Source organism: Lepisosteus oculatus, chromosome 2, assembly GCF_040954835.1.
Source record: "Lepisosteus oculatus isolate fLepOcu1 chromosome 2, fLepOcu1.hap2, whole genome shotgun sequence".
Lineage (NCBI taxonomy): Eukaryota > Metazoa > Chordata > Actinopteri > Semionotiformes > Lepisosteidae > Lepisosteus > Lepisosteus oculatus.
The window spans coordinates 17123818-17137991 of NC_090697.1; the positions used below are offsets into that span (position 1 = coordinate 17123818).

The following is a 14174-nucleotide window of genomic DNA, read 5'->3' on the forward strand; positions in this document are numbered from 1 at the left end:
AAATTGCACATGTTGTAAATGCTGAGAAACCGTAGTTGAAAAATCACCAGATATTCCCTTTAGGGGGAATTCCGATTTGGAGGTGTTCAGTCATACTCCCACAGATGGTAGCTTTGCACCACTGGCTCCTCAACCGATGCACAGAAACCAAATATCTGAACTGTGGTTCCTCTCGTGACAATAAGGTTTATTTATGAAAATTACAAAATAATAAAGCCACAGACTAATGTTATGTAGTGTAATTAAAAAAAATCTATTTAGTACCTGACATTTTCAGTGGGTTTGAAATCACTAGAATTGATACTACATACAGTATTTATACTCTTCTGTGTTCTGTCTGATTCTGTGCTGAGTTGAGACAAAAAATCAGGTGGTGAAAGCTGGTCATTTATACATGTGTAAAATATCTTACAGTGAGCTAGTTCATACTGCACAAAAACATGACAGAAGGTGAAATTATAAATCAATTTACTTCCATAAAGCATTTCGGGCAATTGAGAAACAGACAAAATATTACAAAACATTTTTTAAACTAATTTTACTAATTTTATTGCATGCATTATAGAACAGTGCATCAATAATTCTTAAGCTAACTAAAAATTCTTACAAGATAATGTAAAAAAGATCATGTGATTAAAATATAACACACAGTAAATGATTTGTCTCTCAATTCAGTCTCACACTACACAGTCCATTATCAATTTTATTCATCATAACTCTGGAAATCTATTTTCACACATGAGCATTTTCAATATTCATCAGTTTATCTGAGGAATTTCACATTAAAACAGCAACTGCATTGATTACAAAACATTTTAAGTGAAAATATAAATCTTAAGAGAAAATTTCCATAAATGTTATGTATATTTTGGGCTCCATTTTTTAATAATATTTTTCATCATTCCATTTGTGGGTACTTTATATATGAAGTTTATTTCTCTGTGATTATTACTGGGGTTCTTACATTTTTTTCTTCTCAAACAGATCTTTCCAGGTGGGCAGTATCTTAGCATAGATCTTTTCAATCTACAAAAGAAAAAAAAAATTAGTTCTATACAACTGAACTAATGTTAATCTATGGGGTCTTAAAATAAATAAATATGTGAGAAGTGTCTGGTCCCCTGTCAGAAAAAGTCATTAATTGGCAAGGACACAACTCTGATATAATTTTAAAAGTATTTAGAAATGCTGATAATGGTTTTGATTTCAAAAGTATTATTTTAATTTCAAAAATATTATTTTAGGCACAATCGTATTATTAAAGTGATATTTTTCTGTCTTTCATTTCTTTCATTATATTTCATGAAAACAAAACATGAAAATAATGAAAAAATAGGAATGGGTAGTTGATATCAATTCCTAATTCTTCTCCCAACCCTGGTCCTGGAGGTATAATGCGTCTTCAAGTTCTCAAGGTCTTTTTAAAGTAGCAGCACCTGAGGAGTTAGGAGAAGCTGAAAAGTTGGTCTAGCTATGCCAATAACTACCTGGGTTAGCTTATTAATAGTTAAAGTGGAAAGAAAACCCTCAGACATACTAGCACCCCAAAGACCAGGACTTAACATTTCTGATTTAATTGATTAAATCAAGCTTTAAGTACCATCAGTTTTCTCACAGCTTCATACAATTCAAGTTTTCAGGGGAGCACAGCAACAGGCATACACCTGGGACAGAGCTACAGGGCACACACAGACACAGACACACTCTCACACCAGGGCCAGTTTACCCAGAACCCAATTAAACTATCAGCATGTTGCTGGACTGTGGGAGGAAACATTAACATTAGGAGACTGTATAAAATTCCACACAGATACAGTAGCACCCAGGTCTGGAATTGAACCCAGGGCCCCAGCACTGTCAGGTAACAGTTCTGACCACTACTCCACCCCACTTAAAGGTACCTGCCACCTTTTAGAATCTTTATAGTATGTCCTATTAAATAGCTCCACTAGATGGAGTATAAACTTAGAAAACAGCACAGTGTAGTGTATATTAAAAATGACTTTTGTATTTCCCAAAAAATTAAATTCCCTAAGTGTTCACCTTAGTTTTTTTTTCCCAAATAAATATAAGAAGTTGCTGGAGTTCAATCAGTTGATTATACTTTGTGAATATATTGTACTGTGAATAGACATGCGCAAGATAAATGTACATAAACTGCATATTATTTTATAGAAAATGCTTCTTCCATCATTTTTTCTAATTTTGCTGAGATTAACAACCCCAATACAGCTTCAAAAGCAACATTAAAAACCATTAAATCAATTCTACCACAGCTGATAAAGTTTTTTTACTTCTTTTAATGTAAAAAGAAACTAAAATAATCACTTAACATCACAAATGCCTCATAAAGGCATTATGAGGTTTTTCTTGTATAATACGTGTTCATACTTGAGTAGCCTTGGAAGAGATTTTAATTTCAGCAGAAAGTAGTTTAGCTGTGCAGCAATATCAATGCTCTTTTTAATTTGTTACCCTTATTAAAATCCATGTTCATTGTGGATTTTATGAACATATCTAGTATTGTTTTTCCATGTTGAACAAGAAATATGCGTAATACATAGGGTGACAACCTGGTCTAAGATCAATTGAGCACTTTAGGGCAAGATATGTGTTGCAAGATGTTTCTAAATTTGAACACATTAACCTACATACTGAGTGGAATTAAGATGAATCTTTCAGTTCTCTTTTGGTCATCTAAAGTATCTACCAGGTGAGAATATTGAAGTTAACTTTAGTAGTTATTGTTATCCTTACTTCTTGTATTTGTACTGCTGCTGAGAGATAATTAAACAACAATGTCCATTTTACATGTAAATTGATTTGTGTACTGCTTTGATTTTAACATTGAAATAAAAGATGAAAAAAACATAGTTATTATTATAATTCAAGTTACCAAGAAATTAAATTCAATTATTACATCTTGACGTAGTGCCTTTGTCACTGGATCTCTTCTGATGATTTAGCAGTCACCAAATCAGACTCTATCTACCCAACACCTCCCTTTTTCCTCTCTGAGGCTGGGCTGTCAGGATAGCTCATCACCATTTTATGTCAAAATCTCCGGATATAGTCCCACATGGAAACTTTATGGAACAGACAAGTGTTGCGGCTCAAGAGCATTGAGCATTGATTTCATGAAATAGTTATTTTATGAACCAGTGAACATAAGAGGAAACGACTTTCTTAAAACTGAGAATAGGAAGTACATTTTTACATAAAAAGCCCCTGGGTATATGAAAGAAGCTACCAAGTCAGTATCCTCATTTCTCTCAAGAAACAGCTAAATCGAATTCTTAAATCAGTTAGCTACTAACATCCAAACACACTAGATGGGGAAAATAGCTTTCTTCTGCTTGTAAAAAAGGAAGCCATTTTCTACAATGGAGTCTTATACTTTGTTGAGACTTTGGATTTGCGGATGCCAAGATCAATCAATTAATGTTTTGTTGTTTGCCATGGAACACATTTATTGGATTGTACTGCAGCTGACAATATTGTGCAGCAACAGTAGACCACAGGGGCACAGACAATAGCAATAAAGCTCTGGTGGTCCCAGTTTGCGGGGGAGCAAACCCCAGTGTTTGCCCCCACCCCCGACACTTCAACAAGTGACTTTGCAGTACATTAATTATCGCAGGTCTTAATTCAAGATCCTGCTGAGATGTTGTGTGGCTCAGCACCTGCTCCTGCCTTGTAGAGATCCAGAGGAAACTAAATTCTAAGGGAGCCTTTGTCCACGATTCCCAGAGCTCTACCATGTCCACCTGAAGTTCTTCCTACACAAAAGGGTGACATTCAAAGAAAGGGCAGGAAAAGGTGGAAAATTGAAACCAGGTCTCTCAAAAGCCAAGGATTTTGCAATGCATCTAGCACCTGTGTACATAATCCCTGTCCAGACCTTAATGACATAAGTGGACTAAACTCGGTCTGTGTTTATCAGGTCGTAATCATGCGGTAATTAAAACCAGCAGGAATCCAACACCACAGGAGCAGGGTTGCTTACTTCTGGTCACGTGAATCTCAGAAGACTCTGGCAAGTCTCTCGCAAGACTCTAGTAAGAGAGAGATGTGCTGGAAGAAGTAAGGCAAAAAATAAAAATGAGCCAAATAAATAATGACTCAGGCACCTCCCTAAGAGGTACAGTAACAGCAATTTGCCAGAAAGGGAGCAATTATGTCTAAATGAGTAGCATTTGGGAAGGTATTAAAGTACATGTACATTTGAGGGGGGGTTCTGTCCAATAGACATCATGTTCGTAAGACTCCATTTAGTCATTGTTTGCAAGCCTAGATTTACTTTTATTTGTTTTGCAGTGTGTACAACGAACACATGAGATGGGTCTTCAGTGATGGCACAGGCCTTCTTCAGGATCTGCTGGTGATATATCTGTGCCAGGAGTCTTACAGGCTGAGCAATGATTTTAGAGCTGAGGTTTAAAACATGTTCAAGGTTTTTTTTCTCTTTTTCACTGAGTAAAGTGAACCAACAGAAGAAAAAGTAAAAATACCTTTGATAAAAGATCTATAAAATGTTGAAAGAATCATTTTTTAACTCAAGAGGAACTCATACCATATAAGCACTACTGATATTTCTTCACAGTGATATCCATGTTCTCAGTGAACTTAAGTTTATTGTCAAACACAGTGCCCAGAAATGTGTTACTGTTAACCATACCAACAGATTCACCATGTATTGTTGTGGGAACGATATTGGTTTGTTTTTGAAAATCACAAGTCATTTCTTTTGCTTTTGTTTTTCTCCAGGTAGGAAGTATCACACCAGTTGAAAAATTCATCCAGAATGGGTTCATGTGTTTTTTGTATAAATTTAATCCCCTCTTAGCTACCAAAATATAGACAATATTTGAATTTTATGTTTTCATATCATGCTAATGCATGCTTAACACTCAAATGGGACTTGAAGGATTCAAAGCAAAAACCAGATCAGAAATTCAGTAAAGTAGAAAACAGGTTTTGTCATGTACTGTAGCACTAGGCAACGGACGGCAGGACACTGTGTGTGGCTATTCTGGTAACTCTGGTTCTATGCCAAATCGGGGGACGAAGAAGTTATCTTGGACAAAAGCTAGGAGGTCAAAACTTTGGAAGGTTCAGAGAGCAGAAGGTACAAAAAGGGGTGGCGAAGTTGTAGTAGAGGGCGAGAGCTTGGGGTCAGAAGCCAGGAAGGTTCCGAGGAGGCGATGCACCAAAACGGGAGGCGAAGTCGAGGACGTGAGCGGAGAGTCGAAATGCCGGGAGAGTAGTAATCTTTAGGGAAAAGGGCTGGGAACGTACAAGTACAGAGCTCAGGGAGGAAACCTCAATAGTGAGCAAGGAAAGGAAGACGAGAGGATTTTAGTAGTGATGAGTTAATTGGTGCATGGGCATTTAGGGAGAGTAGAGCTCGTGGAAATGTGGTAGCGCTTGCATGCCTGCGTGTGATTCGTGACAGGTTTCCACTCTAGAGGCAAGATCTACAATCTCATCTACTTAACCTCCCATTACCTCAACTAGGGTGAAAGTACTTCCTGACCCACCTCCACAGTCCCCCTTTGTAATGGACATTTTAATCTTTGCTGGAAGTTTCTGGTTAAAGGGGTTGAAAGAGCACACTTACTGTACAAATAAAGAAGAAGCCTGAACAAAGATTCACAACACCTTATGGAGTGTGTCTGAGAGTCACATATTTCTTTGGTATAATTATTGTATCCGAAAAGATTACTTTGCCACTTTGGGTTCAGGAGCTTGAGGCCAAAATAATCACAGCCCTTATTTACAGTACCTGCACTGATTTCTTGATCCCATATCGGTAGAGTGTGGCTTGGTGCTCAGAGTTGTGGAATAGGATGTCATAGGTGACCATCTTTCCCATGGCCTCATCTATCTCAGGCTTGACTTGAACGTAAAAATCGCGGGGTGCATGCTCGTCATCTAGATAATTGTTTACTTTGTATTTCTTCCCGACAACATCAATAGGGTCAATTTTAATGGTTGACTTCAGTGCCCTGCCAAATAGAAGGATCTTTGAATCTGAATCTGTGGAAGAAAACGAATATTTTTAATACTCAATGTACAGTAGAACTGGTGTCTGTCCCATTGCCTTTAAAAGCTCTGATTGGTGGGAAAAATACGCCAACAACTTTTGTGTGTACTGAAAAAACAGTAAATGATTTACAGTATTACATCAGTCATCCCAGTGCCAGTTGGAAGTTGTAAGAAACAAAAAAAAAGTCAATAATAATCACCATATAACTAAAATATTTCTCAAATGGTGTCTTCTTAAGGGTGCAAAGAAGACACAAATCTGGTTTTATTTAATTAATAATAAATACCAGCATACTGTATGTAAACTACATATAACAAATAGTGTAAAAGTTACATCATTCAGTTACATCATTCTGTACGTGACATTACTTCTGAGTTCAGCTCAGAGTAACTTACCTCGAGAAGTAAAGTGTGCCACATAGGGGACTCCATCTCTCTCACCATAATAAATTCCAAAGTGGGAAAAATGCTTCGACCGTGGAAACTCAATTATGTCTCCTGGATGTAGCTCCGGATGGGAATTGTGCTGCAGCAGGAGAACAGGAAATTACTAAAGTGAGACATCAAACTATCTTCAGAAAGGCCATTTTCAAGTGAGTTTGAAGAACATTTTAAAACAAAAAACTAGCTGCAGCTATCAGTTTATTTTAGAATCAAGATTTCCTTTTTCAATCAAAAGTTCACTTTTAGCAATATTTAAATGAACTTGTACCATCGAAGGGATGAAATCGTTTACAAGCTGAAAAATCTCCCTCCAAACTCTTAGTGAAAAGTCTAGTTTGTGATTTAATTTTGTATTTGTAAATCCAAATAAGGATAGTAGAGATTGATGAAATAGTTCAAGTTCAAGTTTATTGTCATTATACTCATATACTGTACAGGTATATGGTATAACGAAATGCTATTTAGCTAGCTCTCAGACAATAAGTAGTACAAAAAAACAACAATACAGTTGTATAATAAAAGAAAGACAGAGACAACCGGCAATGTGCAAAAACAACAAAAAGGTATCAGGTAATGTGCAAAAACAACATCAGATGTGCAAAAACATGCATCAATAGAATTAAATAAAAGGATAGAAATAGAGTTCATATCCACCCATCTATCCATTTTCTAAGCACTTAATTCGATTCCGGGTTTCAGGGAAGTTGGAGGCAACCCTGGCAAGCAACGAATGCAAGGTGGGTACACCCTTGGCACAATGCAGGGCACACACACAAGCACGAACACACTAACCTACCAGTATGTCTTTGAACCACTGGAGGAAACCAGAGCACCCGGGGGAAACCCAGGTGAACATGGGGGGAAAATACATGGAGTAGGAGACAGCAGTGCTAACAATTGTGTTTTACGGATGGAGCAGTGGCTCTGTGGCTAAGGATCTGTGCCTGTGACTGGAAGGTTGCTGGTTCAAATCCTGTGGCTGGCAGAGGAATCCCCTGCGCAAGGCCCTTAACCCCAGATGCTCCAGGGGTGCCGTACAATGGCTGACCCTTTGCTCTGACCCCAGGCTTCTCTCCCTGTCTGTGTCTTGTGGAGAAAAGCTGGGGTATGTGAAAAGATGAATTCCTATTGCAAGAAATTGTATAGGGCTAATAAAGAAACATTATTATTAGAGTTCATTTGTTTTTAAATCTATGACTGCAAAACCACAAGGTTTTGGTGTTGGCCACATGAGAAAACCATGCAGGTGAGGTCCAAGAGGCTCCTCTTTTGGAGCTCAAACTTTCTTTGTCATTGGGTGGGAGGGGGGGTCCAGCGATGGTGTGCTTCCTCTTCCAGTGGAATGAAAGAACGTTCTTGTCAAGGAAGCACTGAGGTCTCCTAGGGTAGTCCACATCCCGTCCCTACTAGGAAGCCCTACTATTAACCCCTTCTATGAACAGGAACTAGGCCTGTTCATGCGTCTTGCTTCATAATCAAATACAGCTATTACATGATTATAGATTGGCTGGTGTGTTGTATTCCTGAATGGTCTATTAAACTCAATTTGACAGTAAAGTCATCTTGAAAACGACCTGAGGTGTGTATAGGAGTCATATTACTGACAAAAAGCTGACACATTACAAACAGTTTTTGTGTATTTCCTTCTGTATGTCCCGATGAACCACCTACAATTGTTTCAAATTCTATTATATCGTTACACATGAAGGAAATTGGTCAAATATGAAATTCTTGGTTTACCCCCAAATGCAAACAATGTCAGACATGGTCCATTGGCTACAGCAGGTGATGTACAATAAAAATACATGAACTTTTGAAGAAGTGAATCTACAGTGCTGACAGCTGCGTGTGAAATGCAGCAGCCCATGAATTAACCATGTCAGAATTTTTTGGAGTGTCAGCATCGTCATGGATAATCAGCCCCAATTCCATGAGATACAATCTTCTATAACACAAAAGCAAACCTTAGCTGAATATATGTTTGTATATATAGAGCCCTTCAAATGCAAAAGGAAAGTGTCTAAATATTTTATACTCTTTCTATTGTAATGCTTAAAACCGCATGTCACCATATATGGTGTCTTAATTATGTAGTAAGAATGCATGGTTGTATGTCTCTACAATATTATTACTGTAGAGTAAGAGGAGATCAGACACTGGTAGGTGGAAAATCCAGAAATATGCCATCTCTGTTATTCAAATGTTAATTAGGCTTGCAAAATGTAAATGCTACTGATTTGACTATGCACTATAGACCAGATTTTTCTGAAGTACTGTCAGTAAATCAGTAAATCCAATCCAAAGCCCCTGAAAAGTCAGACAAATAATCATCATGCAGCAGTACTGCACAGGTCATTGTAGTTTGTATATAAACAACACAATCTTGATTATGGCCGGAGAGTTTTTCCAGCATACATTGGAAGCCTGAGTTACTCTGTTGATGGAAACGAGTTAGAGACAACTGTAAAGCCTGTAAAGAAGAAATCTTTCGAGGAAAAGAAATGGCCACGACTGATACATTGCCCTTGAAATAAAACATTTATACACTGTATCAAAACAATCAAAATCTCTGTTTTCATGGTTCTGTATTGAATTGTCAAATCAATTCTTAAATGTTACTGCTTCGTAAATAGTCAACATTTAGAGAGAACTCTGGGTCCTGAATCTTCATCAACTATACTTTATGCCACTGTCCAACTATATGGCCTCCCCGGAAGTAAAAGCAAAAAACGACAAACGATAAAATTTAAACATTGTTTTTTAATATTACCTTTTTAAACTGCTGTCTGGGTTATTGAAATACAGTACTTGCATGCAACAGTGTATTTAATTTGTATATGTTTTACTGCTTTTTTTCCCAAAGAAAAAACATTTGAGTTGGCTATGTTGTTTATAAAGAAGTAATGTCTTTGCTCAGATATTAAATGTCCTCCAGCTGGAGCCATCTTCTGGAGCCACTGCATTTAATTCCTTTAGAGTATACATTATACTGTACTTCTTTTCACTAGTCTTTCAGTGTGTTCCTGCAATACAGACTGTGGCATTGCAACAATTTCATTTAGTGTTTTGTGTATGTTCTTTATAATTTATTTTCCATCCTAGTTAGGCTGTTTGTACATAAAAATCAGAATATTAATTTGAATTCCTACCAGTCCCATTGGGTTTAAGAAAACTTCAGTCCGTTCCTGGTGCTTATTCCACTGAAGAGAAAATAATTACTGTTTCACCCTTCAAAGATTTGAAAAGTTCTACAGAAGAGGAAGAAAAGCCCTTTTACATTGAAGTGAGAGATGGGTGGGGGTTTCCCTCCACGCATGCAAGGGCATCATTTAAATAGATATAGGCAGGCTAATTTTAGTAGAATGTTCACAGATCAATGCAAGAGAATAACATTCTCGTGATAATAAGGACAGTATGCTCGTTGACATCATTGAGAGAGAACATGCGTGCCCTCCAATTTGTAGTAACCTCTACCACAAAGAGAGACTCTTAATTGTCTTTTTTTCTTCTGTTTTTACTGTATAACAATATAAACATATTGGATGAACAACCAAGGATGAATATCCTATGCACACCTAGCAAATCATTATGGGCTTTTTGACTCCTCGTTTGCAGTGTTCAGATATTCAGTTACTACTGTATATTGTATAACGGCAAATGTTTCAGTGGTAATAAATTGTAACCTAGCGAAAAGAAACATGTTCAGTTTAGTTTTGAACAAGAAGAAGAAGCAATCTCTGTAGGACTTAAAGAAGAGGGTGTCAGAGTGAAGGTTTACCAATTCTGAGACAGTGTAGTTCAATTTTACCTTTTTCTAGGCACTGTTTACAAGCATCCAAAACTCAGACACCGTTTTGTATGATATACTCTTCCAATTCTTAATATTTAATTGGACACATATATGGCATGCTATGAAATTTGCTTAATAACCAATGTAACCATGGGAGATTGTGCATAACAAAAAGAAAAAAAGTCATCTTTAATAGTTGCAAAAAGAGATTCACATTTCCAAGAAAGGTACCTATTGTATTTCACTAGGAATGACAACGCCCAAGATCAAAACTTAATGAACTGTTGAAATTTGGCTTAACCTGCTTGGCTGAGGGTCTACCTCCTGGCCATAGGACGAAGAGGCCAGGACCCCCAAAAAGAACCAAGCGGGACCCCAAGCCACCAATGCAGAATTTGGAGGAACCTGAAATGGTCTGTGACACATGGATTAATGTGGCAGTAGGGTGGTTAGAGTGCCTGTCTGTGTTCTGTATAGGTTTACTGTAGGGAAGTCTGATTCTGTTGGCGTAGGCTGGTCTCTTATTATAGGTACGCGTCGAGGCGTTGACGGAAGGGAATTTAAACGAACACGGGGTCTAAACGATGAGAAACCGTGTACGCTTTTTGTAGATGGGAAAGCAAATCTAAAAACTATTAAGAAAACTAATGCTATTAGTGGATTGGGTTAGTGGTGCTGGTGTTATCTGGATGGGTACTGGCCAATCTTTGCGATTGTGTTCCCCAAAAGCAGTAATGAAAATTGGAGACTTCTGCACTTGATTCACACGGTGATCAGGAGGAGAGATGGAGGTAGACAGTTGCAGCTAGGCCTTTTGTAGCCGTTAACTTTGATGAGGGTTTCCTGGACAGACGGAGTGGCCGGCTCGAAGGAAATGCAGAGGCGTGTAAACCTTTTGGCAAGTGACACCTTTGCTATCTGACGATAAATTAAGTGTGAGGAACTAACTGCTAGGACTCTTATGGACTCTGGAACTGGGTAGCAAGCTTTGATGGCCTTATGACAGATCCATGTGGGCACTGTGGAGAGGAAAACAAAAACTCCCATTAAGAGAAAATAAACCTCTGGGGGGTTAAGTGTGTGGATATTACGTGAAGTGAGAGCAGTACTGGATCCAAGAAGTAGTGGTGAGGAGTGGGAGAAATGATCCCGGTACTGAATTGGACATCGGGGATAGGGACTTGAGTCAATTAGTTCCTAACTACCAAACAAAATAAATTAGCTTAATGGCCTCCACTTGTTTCTCTTCCCCTTTGTTTTTTTTACCTTTTAAACGGACTTAATCTGGGGCTGAAGTGTTTTATGCCACATATTTTCTGTAACTCATGCTTTTTTTACTTCATTTTGGTTGTTCATTTTATCTCAGGAAGCTTTATGTTTATCAAATGGTCAAAAGAAGAGATACAATTGCTGCTAAAGAACATTAGTTCATTACTATTATTTTACATAATGCTTCACAGTTTTTAAACAATAATGTTTTCTATTGCCTAGCTGATGCTAATACCCATTCCAAATACTGTTTGTTTATGAGTTATGAGTTTCTTCAATGTGGAAGGTTTACTGAATGAACAAGGTCCCTTTTAGAATGGGAACCCATGGTGATATACCGGTCCTTATCTTCAAGTTTGCATTCCAATACCAGTGTGTCGGCATTAGACAATATACAATTTTATTAATATAGTGCCAAATATATCTGTATAAATATACAGTTTATTGGTATGAATATTGTTACAACCATCGGTCCTCATCGGCTTCAGCGCTTACCTATAAACTACAACTACAACTACGTGCCGCCACACGTGTTGACTATCACCCACGGCGGTTCCTCATCAACTCCTATCGAGTACACTATCCAATCCTGAGTAGTACTTAAACCTTCTGTATGCACTACTCTAGGCTAGTTTCTTGTCTTGAGCCTCTACCTCGCATATTCAACTGCCTTCTCTGATCGTCTCTTCTGGATTTAGACCTCTCTGCCTGTTCTTTTACCACGACTTTGCCTAACGGATTGGATTTCTTTGAGGACTCCCTTGGATTCTGACCCCCATTTCTCGTTCCTGGACCTGGACCCTATTGTGCCTATTGTCTCCACCCTCTCTCGAACACTCTCTCCTCTCCGCAGAGGTTTCTAAGATATTTCACCTTGGCTGCCCAAGCAAATAAGCCTGTGGATAATCATTCACACAGGGATTGCAAAAAATATTCATTGTAAAACGGTTAAAATAGAGTGACTGTAATACAGTCTCATACAACTACTCCAACGTTCATACACTCAGCAGACAAGTAAATATTCTTTCTTGAATTAAACTTTAATTTAATTTACTTTATAATTTATTTGGGATTACAGCTAAATTCCCGGGGGTTACAAAATGAACATTGAATGTATCCTCGTTCTTGGCAAAATCTTGTTCAGCATTGTGGACAAAGAAACAGTAGAGAATGTTTCTACCTTGTCTCACACTGATGATAGCTCCTTTATTGGGAAACATGCTCAAAATCTGACTCTGGTCTAGCCACAAATTAGATTTAGATTACAAGGCACTTAGAAAGTCTGCACACCTGTATTTTTTAGCTGCTACTCTGAATATTCTGTGATATTCAGTTGTGTCGACAACAGTCCAACTGCATTTTGCTAATTGGACAGAATTATAGCTGGGAGCTCTTCTCAAAACTTATTGTGTGGCAGAGAAGTCTTAGGCAGAATTTTGTTTATAAAGGTCAGTCCAGCAGTTACTTTAAGATAACTTTGTTCTAGATACAGGTAGGATATTTGTGGTAGCAGTGACTGGTTAGTTAGCTGTCAAAGAGATTAGACCATGAGCCTGAAATGCATCCCAAATTGCTGTGCAGAACTTTTCAAGTCAAATGATCACAGGAGGTGATTAGTTCTGGAGTCAACATGTGTAGTTTTCTCTTAGGTAAGATTGTCCACATTAGTAGATCCCTCTGGTCATAAATCTGTGGATTTATGACGGGTGACTTCCATCTAGACAGGCATCGCTGTTGGCAGTTCATCATTGGAGGTGTCACGATGAGTCCAATTTGTGATGTCCTGGTTAGCGTCAATGAATTAACTCATCAATTGTCAGTCTCCCATGTCCCCAACATTTCTAAGAACTTCCTCAAAGGAGATAAGCAGTTTCAGGTTGATCTTCTATTTGTACTGGGAGAATTATTATTGATCTGTTCCTGAACACTTCATCCTAACGACAATAGTCTAAGTGTCACGCCCTCTACAGCTAGAGGGCGCTCCTACTCTGTCCTGTCCCTAGTTTCCCTTGTCCTTCCGGTGTGTCTATATATTTCCAGGTCACTCTTTCCTTCTTACTCAGCATTGAGGGCTCGGATGTCTTGAGACCCGCCTAGCACCAGGTCGTCTCTTCCGCAGCCTGAGGACATAGGTTTCTACCCGACATTGTCTGACCAGCTGAGCCCGGGCTAACCACCGTTTTGCCACTACACATAGGTCTTTTTTTCGGTCTCCTGCCATTCCATGGCATGCCTTTCCAACATCAATGACACTAAGCCTTGCTACTACAAGAGGAAGGATAAAAAACAGAGAAGATACAATACTGAGAGAGAAACAAAAACAATTTTATTTATACTGTATTTCCTATACATGTTTTTATACATGTTTTAAATTGTATTTGTGCTCACAATCCAAGTAACTGAAAGAGTTAACAGTCAACATTTTGCCCACTAAGTTATCTAACTCCAGTCTAGCAGAGGATCAAACTCCAATATAAACTGACTCCTAAAATGATCTTCAGCAAGCTGAGATGCAATATACAGTATTTTAATATATTAGCATCCAGACCCCCTGAATTTAAACTATTTGTCCCGTAGAAATAGAATGTATATTGTAATGTATATTTTAGACTTCAAATGTATT

The 14174-nt window shown here is 38.0% G+C and overlaps 1 protein-coding gene across 1 annotated transcript; it reads right to left on the bottom strand.

Annotated features, from left to right (window-relative positions):
• Positions 1-451: 451 nt before the first annotated feature.
• On the bottom strand, positions 452-9750 carry plaat1l (phospholipase A and acyltransferase 1-like). Its single transcript, XM_015352300.2, has 4 exons — positions 9642-9750; positions 6445-6574; positions 5786-6039; positions 452-1026 (listed from the first exon to the last, which is right to left on the bottom strand). Exons 1-4 carry the CDS (start codon positions 9648-9650, stop codon positions 961-963), a joined length of 459 nt encoding a protein of 152 aa, XP_015207786.1. The 5' UTR covers positions 9651-9750; the 3' UTR covers positions 452-960.
• Positions 9751-14174: the final 4424 nt, after the last annotated feature.

Coding starts and splice junctions, on each gene's coding strand:
- plaat1l (XM_015352300.2), bottom strand. Junction 6,040..6,444: donor GGCACACTTTACTTCTCGAG/GTAAGTTACTCT, acceptor TTTCTTCCACAG/ATTCAGATTCAAAGATCCTT. Junction 1,027..5,785: donor GGATCAAGAAATCAGTGCAG/GTACTGTAAATA, acceptor TTTCTTTTGTAG/ATTGAAAAGATCTATGCTAA.